Source organism: Anomaloglossus baeobatrachus, chromosome 2 (genome assembly GCF_048569485.1).
Source record: "Anomaloglossus baeobatrachus isolate aAnoBae1 chromosome 2, aAnoBae1.hap1, whole genome shotgun sequence".
Lineage (NCBI taxonomy): Eukaryota > Metazoa > Chordata > Amphibia > Anura > Aromobatidae > Anomaloglossus > Anomaloglossus baeobatrachus.
In genome coordinates, this window is record NC_134354.1 from 472,731,885 (window position 1) to 472,756,589 (window position 24,705).

Genomic DNA, 24,705 nt, shown 5'->3' on the forward strand with positions numbered 1-24,705 from the left:
GTGGCTTACCAGCCCGCTCTCTGTGTGCCCTCCGGATTCCACAGCTCAAAGACCCTGTGAAGCGTCAGCCTTCCTAACAGTATGCAGCTGCAGCATCCAGCGCCTTCCAGTGTAAGAACGCTGAGAAAATGGCGCTGGGAGAAGGAGGGGGGGCGTGTATAAGCCCAAGAGCGGGAAAAACGGAGGGCAGAGAGATACAGGGAGAGATACAGGGGAGGGGACATCTCCCCAGAGAGGAGTGCCCTCCCCTCTGCTGGTCGGGCGGTGGGCGGCGCTGTATGCAAAACATGCACAGAAGCCGAAACCGAAACTAGGCCCAAACTGAAGCCGGGGCCTAGATTTTAAAATGCGGCCGACGAGCAGGCACCTTCGGCGCGGTTCTCAGGGGAAACCCCCAGAACCGGCCGGAATTTACAGTAACGCTAAAACACATACTGTCCCCCTAATAAAAGTACCCGGGACCCCTGAAAAACGTCTCAATACTTAGCTTTTGAGACGCAGGGCCAGTCCCTGAGTGGGGGTTAAACGCTCCTTCCAGCAGGAACCAGACAGGGCTGCGGATGGAGACCGGTCTTCTGCAACCAGAGAGGACCGTGGAAGCTCCCACTTCAACCCAGAGCCTCTCAGAGGATGTGAAGGAGCGCGGCATGTGAAGGCTCCAGCCTTATAAAGTCAACCTTAACAGCACCGCCGACAGAGTGGGGTGTGAAGGGACATGCCGGGAGTCCAGACTGGACCCGCTTTTCTTCCAAATCTTTAAAAATAAAATAAAAAATATCAGAGAATGCAAGTGTGTGATCCTCCTGAAACACAAAGCATTGAACTGGGTAGATTGTCATCCAGGGGGTGTATATAGCCCGGAGGGAGGAGCTACACGTTTGAGTGTAGTACTTTGTGTGTCCTCCGGAGGCAGAAGCTATACACCCATGGTTTGGGTCTCCCATAAGGAACGATAAAGAAAATTAGCATCCACTTAATAAACTAGTCTGTTTGGTTCCTAACTAAGAGAGTGCAGTATATTATTATATATGTCTTCCAGAAATTGGCAGTAGGTCTGGGAGTTGAGCTTCACTCCATCCTCAACCCAAAAAGATCCCACAAGTTCATCTTTGATGATACCAGCCCATATCAGTACCCCACCTCCACCTTGCTGGCGTCTGAGTTGGAGCTCTCTGCCCCTTACTGATCCAGCCTCTGGCCCATCAAGAGTCACTCTCCTTTCATCAGTCCATAAAACCTTTCAAAAATCAGTCTTCAGATATTTCTTGGCCCAGTCTTGACATTTTATCTTCTGTTTCTTGTTCAAAGGTGGTCGTTTTTCAGCCTTCCTTACCTTAGCCATGTCCGAGTATGGCACACCTTGTGCTTTTTGATACTCCAGTAACATTGCAGCTCTGAAATATGGCCAAACTGGTGGCAAATGGCATCTTGACGCTTGATTTTCCTCAATTCATGGGCAGTTATTTTGCACCTTTTTTGCCCAACATGCTTCTTGCGACCCTGCTGGCTATTTGCCATGAAACGCTTGATTGTTCAGTGATCACTCTTCAAAAGTTTCACAATTTCAAGACTGCTGCATCCCTCTGCAAAACATCTCACAATTTTGGACTTTTCAGAGCCCGTCAAATCTCTCTTCTGATCCATTTTTGCCAAAGGAAAGGAAGTTGCCTAATAAATTAAGCACACCTTATATAGGGTGTTGATATCATTACACCAAACCCTCATTACAGAGATGCACATAATCTGATTTACTTAATTGGTAGTTGGTTCTCAAGCTTATACAGCTTGGAGTAGGACATGTATAAAAATTATCATGTGATCAAAATACTCATTTGCCTAATAATTCTGCACACAGTTTAGGTTCTGTTGAGCTTTCAATGGAATCTACTTTCAGGGATTCAGATGGAAACGCTGATGCAGAACTCAGATTACTTTATATCTGTGAACCTAACCTTGGTGAAAGTTAAAAGAGAAAAATAACACCTCTATAATGTGTGCTGTGTTAACTTCCTCACACGACTTTTCACCTGCTTTTCTTCAGCGACACAATTTAGTTTAGGTTACTGGTAAATTTACTTTGATAACTTTATAATTTAATGCAAATCATATAAAAAAAAAAATTGACTAAAATGTTACATTTGCTATTTCAGAACTGTTAAATTTTATGCCCTGAAAACAGATGGTCATATCACACAAAATAGCTAATAACATTTCCCACATGTCTACTGTACATCGCCATCATTTTTTAAAATACATTTTTTTTTGGGGGGGGGGGATGTTAAAAGGGTTAAAAGTTTAGCAGCAATTTTTCATTTTTTTTAATAAATTCACAAATGCTAAATTATTAGAGACCACTTCATTTTTAAAGTGAGTTTGGCAGGGTCCTATATGCCAGAAAACCCACAGGCAAGACTCCATTTTAAAAACTGCACCCATCAGAGTATTTAAAGCCATAGTCAAAAAGTTTGTTAATCGTTCAGGTGATTCACAAGATTTAAAGCAAACTAAAAATGAAAAAATTACATTTTGGAAATTACATCTCTCTAGGATTTAAACTACAGGTATAGTGAGGATTTTGACGCCATGGACATTTTCCAGAAGCAAGCATGGGATGTTGCAGAGCAAAAATGCAGTTGTAGTGTCCAATACATTGTGCCCAAATTGTGCTTCTCTAGACACGCACCCCACAAATAAAATTGGTCTTTTCACTACAGCAATGCCAAACATGTGACACGCTATGGAGCTCAGAACATTTGGAAGCTCAGATTTAACTTGATTTTTTGGGGAAGTCCATGTTGCTTTTCCAGAATTTGAGCTACCAGTAACATTGAAATTTTCTAGATTTCCATTTACAGATGACGAATCTGAGTGAGGACTATTTTTTGTGGAATGAGTTTAAAATTTTATTGGTAGTGTTTTGGGATAGAGAACATTTTGGAATATTTTAAGGTTTAGTTAACATTTCTCTTGTGTTCTTTAGGTTTCCATCTAATTCTCCAAAATACGTGACTCAGACAGACCCCAATGGATCCATTTACAATAATGATGCATGCAGAATTATTCTGCCTGTCTTGTCAGAGGTGTACAAATCTGTGGCCGACCACATTTTTGTGAATGCCTAAAAAGATTGACACTGCTGAATCATCGGCCAAAGTGACCCCATCTACCTTATTGTAGGAAATCAGGGATTTAGCCTAAATTACATTTTTTGGTGATTCAAAGAATTGAGATCTTTTGGAAGGACGAAAAAGTACAGTGCTGGCCAAAAGTATTGGCACCCCTGCAATTTTGTCAGATAATACTCAGTTTTTTCTTGAAAATGATTGCAATCACAAATTCTTTGGTATTATCTTCATTTATTTTGCTTGCAATGAAAAAACACGAGAGAATAAACAAAAATCAAATCATTGGTCATTTCACACAAAACTCCAAAAATGGGCCAGACAAAAGTATTGGCACCCTTAGCCTAATACTTGGTTGCACAACCTTAAGCCAAAATAACTGCGAACAACCGCTTCCGGTAACCAATGAGTTTCTTACAATGCTCTGCTGGAATTTTAGACCATTCTTCTTTGGCAAACTGCTCCAGGTCCTTGAGATTTGAAGGGGGCCTTCTGCAAACTGCCATTTTGAGATCTCTCCACAGGTGTTCTATGGGATTCAGGTCTGGACTCATTGCTGGCCACTTTAGTAGTCTCCAGTGCTTTCTCTCAAACCATTTTCTAGTGCTTTGGGTCATTGTCCTGCTGGAAGACCCATGACCTCTGAGGAAGACCCAGCTTTCTCACACTGGGCCCTACATTATGCTGAAAAATTTGTTGCTAGTCTTCAGACTTCATAATACCATGCACACGGTCAAGCAGTCCAGTGCCAGAGGCAGCAAAGCACCTCCAAAGCATCAGGGAACCTCTGCCATGTTTTACTGTAGAAACTGTTCTTTTCTTTGAATGCCTCTTTTTTTTTTTTCCTGTAAACTCTATGTTGATGGCTTTTCCCAAAAAGCTCTACTTTTGTCTCATCTGACCATAGAACATTCTTCCAAAACGTTTTAGCAAACTCCAGCCTGGCTTTTGTGTCTCGGGTTAAGAAGTGGGGTCTTCCTGGGTATCCTACCATACAGCCCCTTTTCATTCAGACGCCAACGGATAGTACGGGTTGACACTGTTGTACCCTCGGACTGCAGGGCAGCTTGAACTTGTTTGGATGTTAGTCGAGGTTCTTTATCCACCATCCGCACAATCTTGCGTTGAATTCTCTCGTCAATATGTCTTTTCCTTCCATATCTAGGGAGGTTAGCCACAGTGCCGTGGGCTTTAAACTTCTTGACACTGCGCACCGTAGACACAGGAACTTTCAGGTCTTAGGGGATGGACTTGTAGCCTTGAGATTGCTCATGCTTCCTCACAATTTGGATTCTCAAGTCCTCAGACAGTTCTTTGGTCTTTTCATTTCTCCATGCTCAATGTGGTTCACACAAGGACACAGGACAGAGGTTGAGTCAACTTTAATCCATGTCAACTAGCTGCAAGTGTGATTTAGTTATTGTCAACACCTGTTAGGTGCCACAGGTAAGTTAGAGGTGCTGTTAATTACACAAATTAGAGATGCATCACATGATTTTTCAAACAGTGCCAATACTTTTGTCCACCCCTTTTTTATGTTTGGTGTGGAATTATATCCAATTTGGCTTTATGACAAATTGTTTTTTTTTTTTTTTTTTTTTTATCATTGAAGACAAATTAAATGAAGATAATACCAAAGAATTTGTGATTGCAATCATTTTCAAGAAGAAACTGAGTATTATCTGACAGAATTGCAGGGGTGCCAATACTTTTGGCCAGCACTGTATATAGGAGTTAAAGAATTGCTTTTATTTTTTTTATGCTAGTCACCGTGCAACATAAAAAGATTGCTATATTCTTGCCAGTACGATTACAATGAGATTAGATTTATATAGTTTTTGTAGGGAATTTTGCGATCACACAATAAAATACTTTTCTTAACAAAAAAGTTTGCTTTGCCATATTTTGAGAGCTACAATTTTAAATCTGACAGTCATATGGGTATCCTGTTTTCTTTTGCTAGATTCATTGAGGGAGTGGTGTTGTAAAACTAACAAAAACAAACCAGCAATTCAGGAATTTTATTTTTTGTTTTACACCATTCACCATGTGGTATAACTAATGAGACCGCTTTATTTTTTGGGTCACTACGATTGCAGGGATACCACAATTATATGGTGGTGTTGTACTGCTTTTACACAATAAAAACATTTTATAGACAAATTTGGGTTTGCATCTTCATAGTCCGAGCTATAGATTTTTTATTTTCCCTTTAAAAGGAGCTGAGTGGGGGCTTGGTTTTTGAGTGACGATGATGAAGGGATGAAGATTATTAATTCAGGGATACCTTGTCTATTCACATACTACTTTGTGACTGCATTTTATTGCACATCTTGTTTGGCATTATGATGAAAACATTTTTTCCACCTAATTATTTTTTGGGACTGTGTTCATTGTAGTGGTTAAATAGTGTGACATTTTTTTAGATCAAGTTATGAAAACATAGCAATACCAAATAACTTATTTTACATACAAATGAATATTTATTGTTGTAACATTTTTCATGACTTTTTTTTAATAAATTATTATTTTTTATTTTTTTTTAACTCAGTCCCTCTATGGGACTTCAGCTTTCATTTGTTTGACCACTCGTCTAAAGCATTGTAAAGCGATCAGCTTTACACTGGCAGATCACCTGTTAGACCCAGCCAAAAGAAAGGTCTAACAGGCTGCAGTAACTGGCAGACCTGAAGGTCATTATTCAACCTCCTGCTGCCGTGACAACCCTTGGCTCCTAATGAGCATGCAAACTAGGTGCCAGTGGGATGAGAGAGGGAGCGCATTCCCTCTCGCAACCTTCTAAATTCTGCAGTCACGATTGATAAAGCACCTAAAACTAAGACCGCGAGGAGCTGGGCTTACACAGGAATAACATCATTGGTACCCAAGCTAATCGGGTCTCTATGATGTCCAAAACAGTGACTGGCACCAGAATCTTGGACCTTAACCCTGCATAACCTGCCAAATTTCCGCCAGTGCTGTACAAAGCTCAGCAAGCGATGACATTTACCATTGACCGTCGTGAAGAAGTTAAGAAAACTGATAGCTATACATCCATTTTTGTTGTACGTTTGCATGCTTAAGCTTCAAACAATTTTTAAAGGTTTTACAATGTGTCCTTAAAGTTGGAAGTCCGAAATTTTTGAATAGGCAAACCAGAAAGAAGGAGAAAAAAAAATAAACTGGGTTGTGAATACTGTGCTGGAAACAGGAATAAAAAATTCCCGATTGTTCCCTTTCCTGTGCGTAGGCTGAACGAATGCTGGAAGGTTCAGGTAAGGTAAGGCCACAGCCACATGTTTAGTATTTTACATCCATTTCTATAAGCCAAAATCAGGAATGGAACAAATCCGACAAACTGTAGAATAGAAACGTCACCACTTATGTATTTTTCACCAACTCCTGCTTTTGGCTAACAAATACTTATGTAAAATACTGCCTAAATACTGAATGTCTCAAGATGGCTTTCGCGTAAAGTCTCTCTCAATCAATAAGAAAAACAATGAAACCACAAACAAGCCACTTCATTACATTTTTCTTTTATTTAAAAGATCTTCCACAAAATACCATGTCCATATATTTACTTTCTGTTGTGAAGCAGAACGTGTTGAGTATTTGGAGTTCCCACGGTAAAGTCAAATGTATAGGGCAGCCGTGAAGCTGTTTGTTCTGTCTTTAAGCTTCCCCCAAACTGCAGATGTAAATAAATCTAGAGTAAATCTGAGGGTATGGTGATTCTTCTTGTATATTACCACAAAGCATGTCTTGTTTTAGATGCTAGTGTTAGACAAATGGTTCTTAATGCAGAGAATGTACGTAGAGAAAGGAGAGTGAAAGTAATTGATATGCTGAGACACTGGAGGTAAAATCTCTGCCCTCATCTTTTGTCATAATACTGGTTTTAGATCCTTCATCCATAGCTACCTGCAACAATGTTACAGCCATCAGTGACAGGAAAATGGGTATTTATTAATTAACACAACTTAAATCAGCTCTATGCCACATTCCAAATATTAATGTCCTAGCTTTAGGAGAAGCATTGTTGTAGACCACTTAACGGATGTCTGGAAATGGACCTCAAGCCAAAAGACTATTAAATACCCTCTGTTGAGAGCTATACAAGTGGAGCCAGCACCAATAGTAAAAAGGATTTTGGGGGGGCAAGAGGGGAGATTTAAAAAAAAAAAAAAAAAAAAAAAAAAAAAAAAGAGAAAAACACTACAAATGTATTTTAGCACGATCAATGCTCTGTCTGTAGACATTGTAATATATTTAAGGCTCAATTTTCTAGGTTTAAGAGCTTAAAAAAGAAAAAAAAAATAACCAAAAATAGTATTTTATTGTATTTATGTTAAAAAGAATTAGTTAACATAAAACCTTTACGAAATTTTTCTTAGCACATCTTTCCTTCTAGAGGAACTGCTACCTTTTCATGACTTGGCGCTTCAAATTGTACATTAATTGCACAGTACAGCAAGTCTAATCAGTTGTGAAGCACATTATAGAGTAAACTAGACACGTGATAGGATAAGTCATATACATATATATAAGCCGAGGTAAACAAAAATTTAACAAGTTATTTAGATAAATCTTCTCAGAATTGAGAAGTATATTGAGCATTCTGTACAAAAACAGGGAGGTGTTTGTGGAACAGGCCTAAAAGCCAAAAAACCTAGTCAAGTTTACAGGTTAGCACTTGCCTGTCACTTTAATCCGTGGCAAGGAACACAAATATGCCGGGTACTACCATCTCAGAGTCTTGGCAATACAGAACAAAACATGCAGGGAAGAAGTGAGGCGAAGCACTAAACAACCCAAGGGCAACTAACTGCTAACAGAATATTAGCACAATTGCCCTTAAAATAAAAAGAAAAATGTATGGACAAAAAAGCAATTCTTCTCCCATGTCCAAAATGAACTCCATTTTTAGAAGGGGCTTTCTGTGCAGGACATTGACCTGCAGCTGGGCAAGAGAGATAGAGGTGGAAATAGCACAATGCAGGTACAAGATACAGAAAAGCAGAGAACGTACTAAAAACCACTTGTTAACAGCTGACATGCATTCACAAGCTCAGTGTTCGGTTTCAGACAGGAGGGAGATGAGGAGTGAATGTCAGGAGGCAGGAATGGAAACTGCGGGGTTGATGTTCCGGAGTGACCAGCTTACTCTCTCCTCCATCCCTCCCAATGATCAGCTCATTCCTTCTCTTTTGTTCCACCACTTTCCTCTCTGGGTTTGGCCCCGCCAAAGATAGCAGAGTTAGGATTGGCTACTTGATTGAGAGGGGTCCCAACTGTCCTGGGTTTAAGCTGAAGTCGTGGTCTCTGTGCTCTCTCCTCTGCAAAAATCAATAGAAAGGAAGGAGAGGAGAAAAAAAAAAAATGAATAGTTTAAAATCAAACTACAGGTTTAAACGATTAGGTCAAAGTATGCACACAGCAGATAATGTTCAAGCAGATATGCCCCAAGTTCTACAGCGAGATCTTTGCAAAGTTTTTCAAGAAGGTTGCAGGTTTTGCGGACAGGGCAATAGTGTACAAATCTGCATGTGGCTTAAGAGGCAAGTTTGTTCTTTGTTTTTTTTTTATGAACACAAAGCAAATTCACTGAACCTGACCAATTTTTAAAAATGCCTAAAATTAGTGTAAGAACAATGTCAGATTTAACAGTGGCTCATCTTTCCACACCGAAAGCTTAACTATATAAAGTTAGACAACTTTCAGCCACGGATTTGATTATGAAAGGCTAAGTGTAATAAAAAAAATATATTAGCGTGGTGTAAGGCATGCAAGCCAGTTTTCTGGTAAATTTAGGTTCGGTCCACATATTGTGGTAATTGTAAGGTGTATACGTTCAGGAAGTATGTGCCAGATGGTGGCCACTAAGAATGGATGCCGAGGCATAAAGCCACCATAGCGACCCATTGCAAAGAAACAAAATATATATAGGGTATACGTTTAGGTTTCTTTCCAGAAGACCTTTGTATAGGAAGATTGTTTCACTTACCTATACACAGCTAAACATTTGATATGTAAGCACATGCTGATTAGACAGAAGCCAAAAGAACACACTTTTAGCCTCAGTCTAGTGAATGGGGCCTTTACCAATATTACTGAATATATTAGAAAAAGCTACACACGAATACTATAGGATGAGTGCACAGACGTTGTGTGCACCCATCCTTAACCTAGTAAATATAATTCCAATAATGTATAGGTTTTATTTTGGGGGGCTTCACCTATCGCTCTATCCATTATCCATCAGTAATGTGTTTACAGTGCATGCATTAAAATACTTATCCATCGCAGTTTTCTACACTATATGGCTGCAGCTTTGAATGGGCTGCTCACATAGTAGAACGTTAGATCTTTTCTTAATACAAGTCTATGAAAGCCTTGTTCTGAATCTCAGTCTGAAACTTATATTGAGAAAGTGACTTTTGGTCTTTAGTGGTCACCTCGGATCTATAGGTTTTGAAATCCAAAAAAGTAAAGTTTATAAAATTTGCTGCTTGTTGAGTGACAGCAGCTGAGGATCAGATAATATATGGGGGGAATTCATGGTTATCCTCTCCCCGTTAGAATTAGCATAAGCATTAGGCTAAGTTCACACTTCAGTTGTTTTGCATCAGTCACATGCGTTACTTGACGCATGTGACTGATGCGTTGTACAACGGATGACAACGGTGACAAAGAAAAGAATTTCTTTGTCGGACTCCGTTGTGTGCTGGGGGCGGAGTTCGAGGGGCGGAGCTGAGGACGTCAGTGCCGCGGTCTGCATGGCTGGGGACAGGTGAGTGTGTGTGTGTGTGTGTGTCTACATGCGTGTGTACATGCGGAGTGCGGGAGGGGGCGGAGCGCGAGGGGGCGGAGCCGTGGAGCTGAGGACGTCAGTGCCGCGGGGACTGCAGGGCTGGGGACAAGCGAGTGTGTGTGTGTGTACACATGCGGAGTGCGGGAGGGGGCGGAGCCAAGTGGTGAAGTGTCGGCCTCCTTGCACACTGTATCCAGGGTAGATATCGGGTAACTAAAAGCAAAGCACTTTTCTTTGTCGCTCCATTGGGAGACCCAGACAATTGGGTGTATAGCTTCTGCCTCCGGAGGCCACACAAAGTATTACACTTTAAAAAGTGTAACCCCTCCCCTCTGCCTATACACCCTCCCGTGCATCACGGGCCCATCAGTTTTATGCTTTGTGTTGAAGGAGGCACACATTCACGCAAGCTCCACATTTTAGTCAGCAGCAGCTGCTGATTTTTATCGGATGGAAGAAAAGAGGGCCCCTCACAGGGCCCCCGGCATGCTCCCTTCTCACCCCACTAATGTCGGCGGTGCTGTTAAGGTTGAGGTACCCATTGCGGGTACACAGGCTGGAGCCACATGCCGTTTTCCTTCCCCATCCCTTAGAGGCTCTGGGAGAAGTGGGATCCAAACCGGTCACCAGGCACTGGAACCGGGCTCCCTCCGCAGCCCCTGGGGGAATCTGACGGACAGGAGACTGAGTATTATCAGGGACAGGCCCTGCATCTAAACAGGTACTCTGTGTCCCCTTGGGGTCGGCGCTGGAGCGCCTGTGTAACAAACGCTGCAGCGGCTGCTGTGTTTTGTTGTGACGCTGGGACTACCGCGCCGACCGCGCCTGTTTGCCGGCCGCGGCTATTAAATTTAGTCCCCGGCTTCTGCGGCCTAGTACGATAACTCCCGCCCCCGGGCCTGCCAGTCAGTGGTAAGGGCGGGACGCTCGACTGCACGTCGGGAGTGAGGGCTGGAGCATACTTTGATATCCTCCTCCCCCCTCACTGAACACTGTGGGGCACCAGATTCCCGCACTTATTAGGTTACGCCCACGGCTCCCTCCTCCTCTCAGAACGCTGGCAGCCATTGTTATAAGCTCTTCTGCCGGTGGAGGAATACAGAACAAGCTCTGTAGCGTTGGGAGGCCCAGGCAGGGAATCTGGTGGTCACACAACCGCTTTGGGCGGTCGGTAAGCAGCACCGTTAGGTGCTGGCCCCCTTGGGTGCCGAAGTGTATATATATATATAGTTATACTGTATACATTTTCTCTGTTCGGCCGCATTATTTGCCTGTGGCTATATACCCTCACTGCTTACTCTAAGGGGAGACAACAGCATGTCGTCCGCAAAGAGCAAGGGTGCCAAGGCACAGGCTTATTTTGCAACCTGTACCTCTTGTGCGGCTATGTTACCTGCAGGTTCCACCTACCCTCATTGTGTGCAATGCTCGGCCCCTGTGGCACTCACTCAGCCGGAGCCTCGGGCACTGGTGGGAGCCTCGGCTCAGGTAGAACAGACGGCTTCCACTGGCCAGGTGACAGGGACAGAGTTTGCAGTTTTGGCTGACAAACTCTCTGCGTCACTTTCACAATCCATGGCTCAGTCTATGGATAAATGGTCTGCTAAGATATTAGAAGCCTTGCAGTCCAGACCGGTAACACAGGCCCAGGACGCTGTGCGTTCATCACCCCCAGGCCCATCTCGGTCGGAGCAGCAAAGTGCTCCTGAGGTGACACCTAGGTCCCACGGTGAGGACTCCGACTCGGACCACAGTACCAGACCGGCTAAGCGGGCTCGCTGGAGACCTTCCTCGACTTCGTCACGCTGCTCAGGGTCTCAGCATGAGGACTCTCTGGAGGATGAAGCGGAGGTCGCAGCTCAGGGCTCTGACCCTGACGTTGCTCTCAATCTTGATACACCTGAAGGGGACGCCATAGTAAATGACCTTATAGCGTCCATCAACCAGGTGCTAGAACTTTCTCCTCCAACTCCACCTATAGAGGAGTCGGCTTCACAGCAGGAGAAACACCAGTTTAGGTTTCCCAAACGTTCAAGGAGTGCGTTTTTCGATCACTCTAACTTCAGAGATGCTGTCCAGAAGCACAGAGCATTTCCGGACAAGCGCTTTACTAAGCGCCTTAATGACACACGTTACCCCTTCCCCCCTGACGTAGTTAAGGGGTGGGCTCAGTGTCCCAAAGTGGATCCTCCAGTCTCTAGACTGGCGGCTAGATCCGTAGTATCAGTGGCAGACGGCTCATCGCTCAAGGATGCCACTGACAGGCAAATAGAGCTCCTGATGAAATCCATCTACGAAGCCATAGGCGCGTCTTTTGCTCCGGCATTCGCAGCCGTGTGGGCACTCCAAGCTATCTCAGCTTGTCTGTCTGAGATTAATGCGGTCACACGTACCTCGACCCCGCAGGCTGTGTCTTTGACTTCTCAGGCGTCGGTTTTTTCGTCCTACGCCATGAACGCCGTCCTGGACTCTGCGAGCCGTACAGCGGTAGCATCCGCCAATTCGGTGGCAGTCCGCAGGGCCATGTGGCTACGCGAATGGAAGGCAGACTCTGCTTCCAAGAAATTCTTAACCGGTTTGCCATTTTCTGGCGACCGTTTGTTTGGCGAGCAATTGGACGAAATTATTAAACAATCCAAGGGAAAGGACTCGTCCTTACCCCAGTCTAAACCAAACAGACCTCAGCAGCGAAAGATTCAACCGAGGTTTCGGTCCTTTCGGCCCTCAGCCGGACCCCATTCCTCCACGTCCAACAGGTCACAGAAGGGCCAGAGGAACTCTTCTGCATGGCGGTCTAAGTCACGTCCTAAAAAGACCGCCGGAGGAACCGCCCCCAAGGCGGCATCCTCATGACTTTCGGCCTCCCCAAACCGCATCCTCGGTCGGTGGCAGGCTCTCCCGCTTTTGCGACGCCTGGTGGCCACATGTCCAAGACCGATGGGTGAGAGACATTCTGTCTCACGGTTACAGGATAGAGTTCAGTTCTCGTCCTCCGACTCGTTTCTTCAGAACATCTCCGCCCCCCGAGCGAGCCGATGCTCTGTTTCAGGCGGTGAATACTCTGAAGGCAGAAGGAGTGGTGATTCCCGTTCCCCCTCAGGAACATGGTCACGGCTTCTACTCCAACTTGTTCGTGGTGCCAAAAAAGGACGGATCATTCCGTCCCGTTCTGGACCTCAAACTCCTCAACAGACACGTGAGAACCAGACGGTTCCGGATGGAATCTCTCCGCTCTGTCATCGCCTCGATGTCCCAAGGAGACTTCCTAGCATCAATCGACATCAGGGATGCTTATCTCCATGTGCCGATTGCACCAGACCATCAACGCTTCCTGCGTTTTGCCATCAAAGACGAACACCTTCAATTCGTAGCACTGCCTTTCGGACTGGCGACAGCCCCACGGGTCTTCACCAAGGTCATGGCAGCAGTAGTGGCGGTCCTGCACTCTCAGGGCCACTCGGTGATCCCTTACTTAGACGATCTTCTAGTCAAGGCACCCTCCCGGGGGGCATGCCAACACAGCCTGACCATTGCTCTGGAGACTCTCCAGAGGTTTGGGTGGATCATCAATTTCCAAAAGTCAAAATTGACACCGACCCAAACGCTGACTTACCTCGGGATGGAGTTTCATACTCTCTCGGCGATAGTGAAGCTACCGCTGGACAAACAGCGTTCACTACAGACAGGGGTGCACTCTCTCCTTTGAGCCCAGTCACACCCCTTGAGGCGACTCATGCACTTCCTAGGGAAAATGGTGGCAGCAATGGAAGCAGTGCCCTTTGCGCAGTTTCCTCTGCGTCCACTTCAATGGGACATTCTCCGCAAATGGGACAGGAGGTCGACGTCCCTAGACAGGAGCGTCTCCCTTTCACGGGCAGCCAAAACCTCTCTTCAGTGGTGGCTTCTTCCCACTTCTTTGTCGAAGGGAAAATCATTCCTGCCCCCATCCTGGGCTGTGGTCACGACGGACGCGAGTCTGTCAGGGTGGGGAGCGGTCTTCCTCCACCACAGGGCTCAGGGAACCTGGACTCCGACAGAGTCCTCCCTTCAGATCAATGTCCTGGAGATAAGGGCAGTGTATCTAGCCCTAAAAGCGTTCCAGCGGTGGCTGGAGGGCAGGCAGATCCGAATACAGTCGGACAACGCCACGGCGGTTGCGTACATCAACCACCAGGGCGGCACACGCAGTTGTCAAGCCTTCCAAGAAGTTCGGCGGATTCTGCTGTGGGCGGAAGCCACAGACTCCACCATCTCCGCGGTTCACATCCCGGGCATAGAAAACTGGGAAGCAGACTTTCTCAGTCGCCAGGGCATGGACGCAGGGGAATGGTCTCTTCACCCGGACGTGTTTCAAGAGATCTGTTGCCGCTGGGGAACGCCGGACGTCGATCTAATGGCGTCTCGGCACAACAACAAGGTCCCGGCATTCATGGCACGGTCTCAAGATCACAGAGCTCTGGCGGCAGACGCCTTAGTTCAGGATTGGTCGCAGTTTCGACTGCCTTATGTATTTCCTCCTCTGGCACTGCTGCCCAGAGTGTTACGCAAGATCAGGTCCGACTGCCGCCGCACCATCCTCATCGCTCCAGACTGGCCGAGGCGGTCGTGGTACCCGGATCTGTGGCATCTCACGGTGGGTCAACCGTGGGTACTGCCAGACCGGCCAGACTTGCTGTCTCAAGGGCCATTTTTCCATCTGAATTCTGCGGCCCTCAGCCTGACTGTGTGGCCATTGAGTCCTGGCTCCTAGCGTCCTCAGGGTTCTCAAGATGTCATTGCCACTATGAGACAGGCCAGGAAACTAACGTCTGCCAAGATCTACCACAGGACTTGGAGGATCTTCTTATCCTGGTGCTCTGATCAGGGTTTTACTCCCTGGCCGTTTACCTTGCCCACGTTTCTTTCCTTCCTTCAATCCGGAATGGACAAGGGTTTGTCTCTCGGCTCCCTCAAGGGACAAGTATCGGCGATTTCCGTGTTTTTTCAAAAGCGTCTAGCCAGGCTTCCGCAGGTCCGCACGTTCCTGCAGGGGGTGGGCCACATAGTCCCACCTTACAAGCGTCCGCTAGAACCCTGGGATCTTAACAGGGTGCTCACTGCTCTCCAGAAGCCACCTTTCGAGCCGATGCGTGATGTCTCTCTATCACGTCTTTCGCAGAAGGTGGCCTTCCTAGTGGCAGTCACTTCACTTAGGAGAGTGTCTGAGCTAGCAGCGCTGTCATGCAAAGCCCCCTTCCTGGTGTTTCACCAGGATAAGGTGGTTCTGCGTCCGGTCCCGGAATTTCTCCCTAAGGTGGTATCCCCTTTTCATCTCAATCAGGATATCTCATTACCTTCCTTTTGCCCTCATCCAGTTCACCAATGTGAAAAGGATCTGCACTTGTTGGATCTCGTGAGAGCACTCAGGCTCTACATTTCTCGCACGGCGCCCCTGCGCCGTTCGGATGCGCTCTTTGTCCTGGTCGCTGGCCAGCGTAAGGGGTCGCAGGCTTCCAAGTCAACCTTGGCTCGGTGGATCAAGGAACCGATTCTTGAAGCCTACCGTTCATCTGGACTTACGATTCCTTCAGGGCTGAAAGCCCATTCTACCAGAGCCGTAGGTGCGTCCTGGGCATTGCGGCACCAGGCTACGGCTCAGCAGGTGTGTCAGGCGGCTACCTGGTCGAGTCTGCACACTTTCACAAAACACTATCAGGTGCATGCCTATGCTTCGGCAGATGCCAGCCTAGGTAGGCGAGTCCTTCAGGCGGCGATTGCCCACCTGTAAGAAGGGGCCGTTTTTCGGCTCTTTTTATCGAGGTATTCTTTTACCCAACCCAGGGACTGCTTTTTGACGTCCCAATTGTCTGGGTCTCCCAATGGAGCGACAAAGAAGAAGGGAATTTTGTTTACTTACCGTAAATTCCTTTTCTTCTAGCTCCAATTGGGAGACCCAGCACCCGCCCCTGTTCCCTTCGGGCTTTTGTTCTTTTGTGTACACATGTTGTTCATGTTGAATTGTTCTGGTTCATGGTTTCAGTTCTCCGAACATCCTTCGGATTGAATTTACCTTAGACCAATTTATAAGTTTCCTCCTTCCTGCTTTGGCACCAAAACTGATGGGCCCGTGATGCACGGGAGGGTGTATAGGCAGAGGGGAGGGGTTACACTTTTTAAAGTGTAATACTTTGTGTGGCCTCCGGAGGCAGAAGCTACACACCCAATTGTCTGGGTCTCCCAATTGGAGCTAGAAGAAAAGGAATTTACGGTAAGTAAACAAAATTCCCTTCTTTGCTCGGTTACCCGATATTTATCTTGGATACCAGCTTAGCGCGGGCTCCCTGCACCCGTAACCACTGTAAATATCGGGTAACTAACCAAAGCGCATTGCTTGGTTACCCGATGTTTATCCTGGTTACGGGGGCGGGGAACCAGAGAGCGCATGCGCAGCGAAATCCTACGGATCTCGCTGCTCAAAAAAAGTTACATGCTGCATTGCTCCCGCCCGGCGGTCAGTTAAAAAACAACTGACCGCGACGCAGCGGATGCAACGCAGCATCATCAGTCACAATCCGTCACTAATAGAAGCCTATGGGGAAAAACAGGATTCCTGCAAAATATTTTGCAGGATACCGTAATTCCTCAAGGCGACGGATTGTGACTGATGCAAAACAACTTAAGTGTGAACTTAGCCTTATACAAATCGATTGCAGGACCTGTGGTGAGGTCATACCTATGTGACCTGGTATCTGGCTTTGAAGGCTGAGGTCCCGCACCTTCTGGTCACATGGGTATGACCTTACCACAGGTCCTGCTAGGTTGATTGTATCATACTTATGTTAATTCTAACCGAGAGAGGGGATAAGTATGAATACCCCCAAGATATTATCTGATCCTCAGCTGCTGTTACTCAAGCAGCAGTTACATTTTATAAACTTTACTTTTCTGGATTTCAAAACCTAAACATCCGAGCTGACTACTAATGGTATGTATAGACGCAGCCTGATAGTGCCAGTATAGCTCTGGCTTTAGGTTATATACGAAAATCCTTGTGATTGGTTCCATTTAAAATCTAGAAAAAATGGCTAGGCCAAATGAAAAACCAGTGAGCTAGAAAGAGAGACACCTACTTATAAAAGGGAGCAGGTTAATCTGAGACTATTGTAATGTGTATAAGGCCAAGTAAAAATTCAAGCAGAAAACAAACAAACACACACACACACACACACACACACACACACACACACACACACACAAAGAATTCATACTAATTCCATCAAATATTTTCCCAACCTTCTGTAGGTTCTCTGAAGTCCATGGAACCTGGACGTGGTCCTTCTCTGAAACGTCCAGGACCTGCAGCTGGCGGTCCTCGTCGATCAGTAGGTCCACTGCGTCCTCCCCTACCTCCTCTGCCTCCTAGAAAGTCATCATCTCTAAAACCTAAATAAAAACAAACCAAAATTTAAACAAAGAATCACTAACATTTTGCATAAGTCTATGTTCCCACGATCAGTATCCATTGAGTTTTTCACGCTGCAGAATTTCTGCATCATCCCAGCACCTTAGTTTTTTTTAGAGAGTTGTTTTTTGAGTGTTCTTGCCGCTGTTTTTTTGTGTTCTGTTTGGTGTGTCATCCTTTAAATTAAGGTGTTTGATTTTGAAATTTCCTGGTATTGGCATCAATAGTACATTTTTTTACCTGTGGAATTTTCGCTTCTAATGTAAGTCTATGGAGAAGTCCACACTGAAAACTCAGCATACCCGCAAGAATGGATGACATGCTGCGGCTTGGAAAAACACGCCACAGGTCAGTTTACGCAGCGTAAAAAAGAAGAAGCACAGTGGACATGAGATTTCTATTAATCCCCTCCACTTGGCTTGTACTGTAAAATGTTGCAGATTTGAAGCAGCGAAAATATGCAACGTAAAAAATGCGAGTAAAACTCATTGTGGGCACATACACTAAGGGGTTTGTCCAGTGAAAACAAATCATCACCTATCCAACAGGTGACCACTGTTCTGGTCATTCCCCATGGGGCTACCAACTGCTGCACCCAGCAGGCTGTAAAGAAAAGCCTACTGCTCCATTTTGCAACAGTGATAAGAAATCCCCATCACCGATCAGCTAATTGTCACCCATCGCAGTGTTCCCCAACTCCAGTCCTCAAGAGCCACGAACAGATCATGTCTTCAGGACTTTTAGTACAGAACAAATTATTTATCATCTGTCGCTTTCTTTGACTTGCTTTGGTCCTAAGTTCAAGTCCCAGAAGGACAACATCTGCAAGGAGTTTGTATGTTCTCCCTCTGTTTGTGTGGGTTTCCTCTCGGTATTCCAGTTTCCAGAAAGACAATGATGGGGAATTCTGATTGTGAACCCTAATGGGGACAGTGATGCTGTAACATGTAAATCGCTATGGAATTAATGGCGCTATACAAGTGAACAAAAGAAATCACCTGTGAATACTAAAGGAAACTCTAAAAACACGATCGGTTGATGGCTCTTGAGAACTGGAGTTGGGGGAACAGCGGCCTATCTTGTCAATCGAAAATAACTTGTTTTCAGTGGACAACCCTTTAAATGAAAATGTATAAAGCAATACACTCTGTTACAATACCTTACCGTTACAAGAACATTCTTTACACAGAATTTAAGTAACATTGTAACCAAGGCAATTATCTGTCAGCAGGTTTTTGCTATGCAATCTCAGGGCAGCACGTTATAGTGGCGGAGACAGATTTCAGGTATGTGTCACTTATTGTAAGGAAACAACAGCACACAGCCTAATAAGTGTTTTATCATCAGAAAATTATTACTGCCTGGACTGCATTGCACGTGAGCCCTGGTCCGAACATACATCTCCTCTGATAAGCAGCTCACTCTCAATAGAAAATGTACACAGAAAGCTTTGGTGTGGGCTGGTTTAGCGTTCTGAGCTCTGCTACATCTAAGAACTCTGACTAGGTCACAACAACTGCAACCAGTATCTAAAAGGGATAAATTATTGGAATCAGGATCTCCTACATTATGCTGTCAGATGCGGTAGCAAAAACCTGGTGACAGATTCCCTTTAAAGTACCACCGCAAGGTTTGTTTTTATTTTTTCCAACAGTGAAGGGGTGCTTTAAATGAAAGCCCCCTGCCCTTGCATTACACTTGCACTCAGGCATTTTCATGCTTTTTCATAGCCACTCCAGTCCATTTTGTGACTAACCGCTGGCTGACTGGAAGTCAGAAGCTGTTACAAGCTCTCAATACAACTCTAAGAGAGCCAGAACAGGGCTCTCAGACTTGTATTGATTTGTGACCTCCAGCGCGCTCCAAGAAACACTGGAGCTGCTGGCAGTTCACAAATTGCCAGAGCCTGACAGGAACGGCGGCAGTATCAGAAGAAGAAAGTGGAAGGCAAGCATGAGACAGGAGTCAGGGGACTTAAATTTAGGTCTAAGCCACACGGTATCAAAATCAGAGCGAGTGGAATGCGATGTTTTACCGCATTCCACTCGTACCAATATTAGCCTATGTCCCAGCACTCATGAGCGATTATTTTCTCAGCCCGAGAAAACAATCGCAGCATGATGAGATTGTAAAACGAGTCTGGTTTCTCTCGCACCCATTCAAGTCTATGGGTGAGAGAAAAATCGCACTGCACTCGCAGTACACAGTTAACCGCTCAGAGGCACTATTCCCAACACAAGGTATTTGAGAGAAGCCTGGTTTCTGAACGATATCGATGTGGCCAGTAAAGCGAAGTAGTGAACCACCCCATTAACGACCTATGAAGGAAGCAAAATGGGGATTAAAGCATGACACTACTTACTGTGTTTCTACACTGCTGTCACACTGCTTAGGAGTCTGCTCTTTAAAGCTTAATATTCCCTGCTGCCCCCACCCTCTGTGACTGGTTGCAGTTAGACTGCCTGCGTCTGTGATTGGGTGCCCTCACATTAGCTGTCAGAGCCCTGAGATGGCAGTGTAAAAATAAGTAAATTGGAAAATGTGGCATAAGGTCTCCCATATTTTAACCTTTTCCTATCCCAAGTCCCCCCGTGGAGAGGGGGGGGGGGCATTCCAAAAATTTGGTTACGCTGCTTTGTTGGGCCACTGCCTTGTTTATCATTCACATGTGAATAAATTGATTTCCTGTGGATTTATTTTACAAAGTTCATTCATATTGCAAAATTCTATTTTGACTTTTTTCCCCCAATTATAATAAGATTTCAATGGGCAGAACAGGAAATTTTATTTGATAGGAAAAAGGTTAATACCCAGAGCAGTTAACGCAGACAGCTGTATCAAAATATCAGGGACCCATGCACTTTAACAGATTTAAATAAAATATTTAAAAATCACAGCAACCATGAGGCCCTGGATTAGTAATGGGTAGGTGTCTGAGATCCCCCCCATTACTAATCGTGTATATAAAATAAAAACCACAAAAACACAGAAAAACCTTTTTTTTTTTTAAATAAAAAAAAAAAAAAACAAAATCACCTTCTCTAATTTATTAACTATGGTACCCCCAGCTGTGACCTCAGGTGAACTCACTGAACTCAATGCAGGATTACTGGCTTATGCTATGTATGCATGTTGAATACATCGTTGCCCAAAGTCAAAACCGCATCGCGTTTTGGGTGCGTTTCCTGCTGGGACATACAGATTTTCTGTAACCAAATACTCAACTTGTGCACATAGACTAAGCTGGTAATCCGGCATTGCGTTCATCTGAGCATAGTTCACCTAAGGTCACAGCTGGGGAACCATGGCAACTGCCAGCTGTGACCTCAGGTGAACGCACTGATGTCACCGCTCTCAACAGCTGCAAATTAGTAATTGCATCCCTGCCGTTGCAGTGTTCAGTTGCGTTTTCTAATGTGACCGCGCACTGCAACCTCGGATGTAGCAGAAGTGGGATGTTGTGTCTGTGGCTTACGCCGGAAATGCAGGGCTGTTTTGGAGGTCAATAAATTAGAGAAAGATGGTGTTTTGTTTTAAAAAAGTATTTTTCTTTGCCTTTTGTTTATTTCTTTTTACTTACACGAATAGTAATAGGGGGACAGATTTACTGCATTACTAACCTTGGGCTCGTCGACACCTGTGATTTTGTGACAAATTATAGCTGTCATTAACCCATTATATTACCCCGACTGCCACCACTAAAGGGCAATCGGGATGAGCAGTGTAAGCGCCAGGACTGGTGCATCTAATGGTTGCGCCAATTCTGGGGAGGCTGCAGGCTGCAATTTATAGGCCCACCCCAGTCTGAGAATATCAGCTCCCAGTTGTTCGCTTGATATTGGCTAAGTATCAAAATTAGGGGGGACCGCAAGCAGTTTTAAAATTATTTAAATCATTTAACAAAAGCCACATGGGGTTCCTCATATTTTGATTCACAACCAAGATAACTCACACAGCTGGGGTCTGCAGCCTCCATATGTCTGTACTGGGTATTAAAATATGGGGGGCCCTATGCCATTGTTTCCAATGATTTATTTTTACACTACACTTTGGGACCCAGAGAGCTAAAGTGAGGGCAACCAATCACAGACATTGCAACCAAGGGTGGGCGGGGGGTAGCAGTGAACATTCATAAGATGTAATAAGCGGACCGGGAATCAGTGCAACGGCCACGCAGAAACTCGGTAAGTATAACAGTCTTGATTTAATCCCCATTTTGCTTACTTTTGCAGCCCTCTAGCCCTTAATACAGCATTTTATAACACTTAAGTTCCGGTACATTAGACTTATATGGAGTTCGGTGTCCGTGGTCAAGTTCAGACCCGAACCGGACCTCTTTTTAAAGTCCAGATGAACCTGCCGAACATCTGTGGGTTCGTCAATCTCTTGTATCTAATTAACCTTTGTCAGGCTGCAAAATTTTGCCAAAATTTCTCGACCCCTTATCTCGGTAGGGGGTGGAGATATTTTATTGAAATTTGGCCAATATATTCTGGACCAAAACTGCTGAGATGTCACAAAATTTCAGCCCTCTACGACTTTTTGAAAAAAAAAATAAAAATTGCAATTTAAAAAAGGAATAGCTACAATTGTACCTATTCAGCGGGACGAAGGTAAAAAAAAAAAAAAAAAAAAAAAAAAGTACAAAGCCGGCTCTGTAACTGAGCATATGTCAGGCAGTTGCCAGCTGCGTTATATAGCTGGCATCTAATGATGTCATTACCAGAGCACGCACATACTGGCTCCCATCTACCCCTGGAAATGCCAAGTTAGTCCTTCGGACTGCGATCTTACTATATACTGCAATACTATGCTATTGTAATATATGCGATTAAACGAGCATAGATTCAAGTTAAAAAAGTACTTATTTTTCTGTCGCTGGAAAAATATAAAAACTTAACAGTCTCAGGAAATGAAGACCAATGCTTTATTTTTTTTAAAAAAAAGTTGACACCACCACCCCAAAAAAAAAGAAAAAAAAAAAAAAAAAAAGGAAAAAGAAAAATGAATAAATAAATGAAAAAAAAAACGGTTTGATTTTAACATATTTCTGCTGACTGTCAGTTGACAGAGCTCTGCCCCTCCGCCCTCTTCTATCTACATATAATCTCAATGGCAGCTCTCATCTCCTATCTCAGTAATGGGAAAGTCTTCACTGAATACAGATTTTACCTCAGAATTGAGAATTTGGATAATTAATGACTGATCAATTCTGGCAGAAGTTTCGCTGACAAGATATATTACAAAGTTGCTTATTCTCATGTGTACTATTGATTTATGAAATAAAAAGTAAAACGGTTACGCTTTATATTAGCAATTGACAGCCATCTTTGTAGGAGTGTTCTTACACAAAATCTGCACAGCTCCCTTTTGCAGGTTAGACAACATCTTCATGGTGACCGGTTCCCTTTAATAAAAAGGTCAAATAAAGTTTCCCATCCTAACTGTAATGGATCCATGAAAAATCGAGATGGTAAGGCTGCTTTCACACATCCGTTTTTTTGCTGAGCGGCACAATACAGCGCTTTGCAGAAAAAAAACGCAACGTTTTTTTTGCCGCCGGTTGCGTTTTTTCCGCATAGACTTGCATTAGCGCCGTATTGGGCCGCATGGCCTTACGTTGCGTCTGATTTTGTCGGATGCAGCATATTTAGCCCATGCGGCGGCCGGATGGAATGTTGCCTGGCGCTTTTTTTGTGCGGCGAAAAAAAACGCATCGCACCGGATCCGGCGCAATTTACAATGCAAGCCTATGGACGCCGGATGCGTTTTTTTGCACTGCGCATGCTCAGTATCAAGCCGCATCCATCAAAAAACAGAAGGGCCGCATGGAAAAACTTATGCAATGGATCCGTTTTTTTCGACGCATCCGTTGCATACGTTTTTGAGCCAGATTGAGCCGCACTGCATAAACCGGATGTGTGAAAGCAGCCTAACTGAGGTGATCTGGATTGTTGTGCACCCAATGACTTATAATGGGCGAATCTGATCCAGAATAAGGCTATGTTCGAACTTGCGTATTTGCATGCAGTTACGCAGCGATCTGCACCGCAGCGTAACTGCATGCGTCCTGTGTCCCCAGCATAATCTACGAAGATGATGCAGGAGACGTGCGCACATGGCGTATTAGAGCGCAGTGCTTTGGCTGCTGCCCGAATCGCGTGTTCTAAGAAGTGACATGTCACTTCTTTCCTGTGCTCTGCCTGCAGCCCCCGCTCTGTCTATGGGAGGGGCTGCACTCAGAGCGCATGAAATCGGCTTTTTTTTTCACTATGGACTCTTTCTGCAGCGATTTAAAGCGCACGTGTGCTGTTCAAATCGCTGCAGAAATTTCTGCAGGGACAAAAGCTACGTGCGCACATAGCCTTAAGCTACTGCAGATGTAGACCATCGGTCCATGTATAAAAACGATCACGTGAGGTAGCCCAGTGACTTGTATTGGTCCTGGTGTTGTCCATGCACTACTCCCACTGCATACAGACAGCAAGTTTACTATATATTTATTTTCAATATGCAAGGAAATTCAGAACTTTTTCCACCTTAAGGCCCTGTGCGCACTTACCGAATTTTGCCGCGGATTTGCTGCATGTTTCGCTGCAGAAAATGTTCATAACATCTCTGCAGTGAATCACCAGCAAAACCTATGGGGGAAAAAAATCCTGTGCGCTATGCGGATTTTGACAGCTACATGTTTTGCTGCGGGATTCCCGCAGCAAAAACAGTTGCATGTCAATTCTTTTCCGCACATCGCTGCGGGATTTCACTCCATTGACTCCAATGTAATCGTGAAATCCCGCAGGGAATAATGCAGGCAGCAAATTCTGTGCGGTTCACTGCATTTTCCTGCGTTATTCCCTGCGGTATTTCGCGGTTTACCTGCGGTAATGTACATCACTTACCTGCGGTTTTGCAGGGAAGTGATGTCATTACAGGAAGAGGAAGCCGTGCAGAGAGTAAACACACACAGATCACAGACACAGACACACAGACACACACACACACACATATATAGAACACACATAGAAAGCAAACGGAACTATAGAAAACAAAGCACGTGGGCTCCGCTGTATATTTACCGTCCAGCCGAGGTAAGCACACAGCGGCGGCCCGGTATTCTCAGGCTGGGGAGGGAGAGGGGCAGGGTTAATATCCCCCGCCTCACTCCCCCTCCCGCAGCAGAGAATATCAGCCGCAGCTGCCCCGGTACCGTCGCATGCATTATGCGGCAGTACCGGCGTGTCCCCGGCTCTTCCTGCAGCCGTGTAGCAGTGGCAGTCAGGGTAATACAAGGAGTTAATGGTGGCGGATCACCGCCATTAACTCCAGGC

At 45.0% G+C, this 24,705-nt stretch overlaps 1 protein-coding gene across 3 annotated transcripts in view; it reads right to left on the reverse strand.

The window, feature by feature from the left end:
- Nucleotides 1-6,645: 6,645 nt before the first annotated feature.
- The window catches only part of EIF4H (eukaryotic translation initiation factor 4H), an 80,586-nt gene continuing 62,526 nt past the window's right edge, over nucleotides 6,646-24,705 (reverse strand). For all 3 annotated transcript variants that reach the window (XM_075336364.1, XM_075336366.1, XM_075336365.1), the window contains 2 exons: nucleotides 17,209-17,358; nucleotides 6,646-8,461 (listed from right to left, as the gene is read on the reverse strand). In XM_075336364.1, coding sequence (XP_075192479.1) covers nucleotides 8,319-8,461; nucleotides 17,209-17,358 — 293 coding nt within the window. In that variant the 3' untranslated portion in view covers nucleotides 6,646-8,318. The remainder of the gene's footprint in view (nucleotides 8,462-17,208; nucleotides 17,359-24,705) is intronic.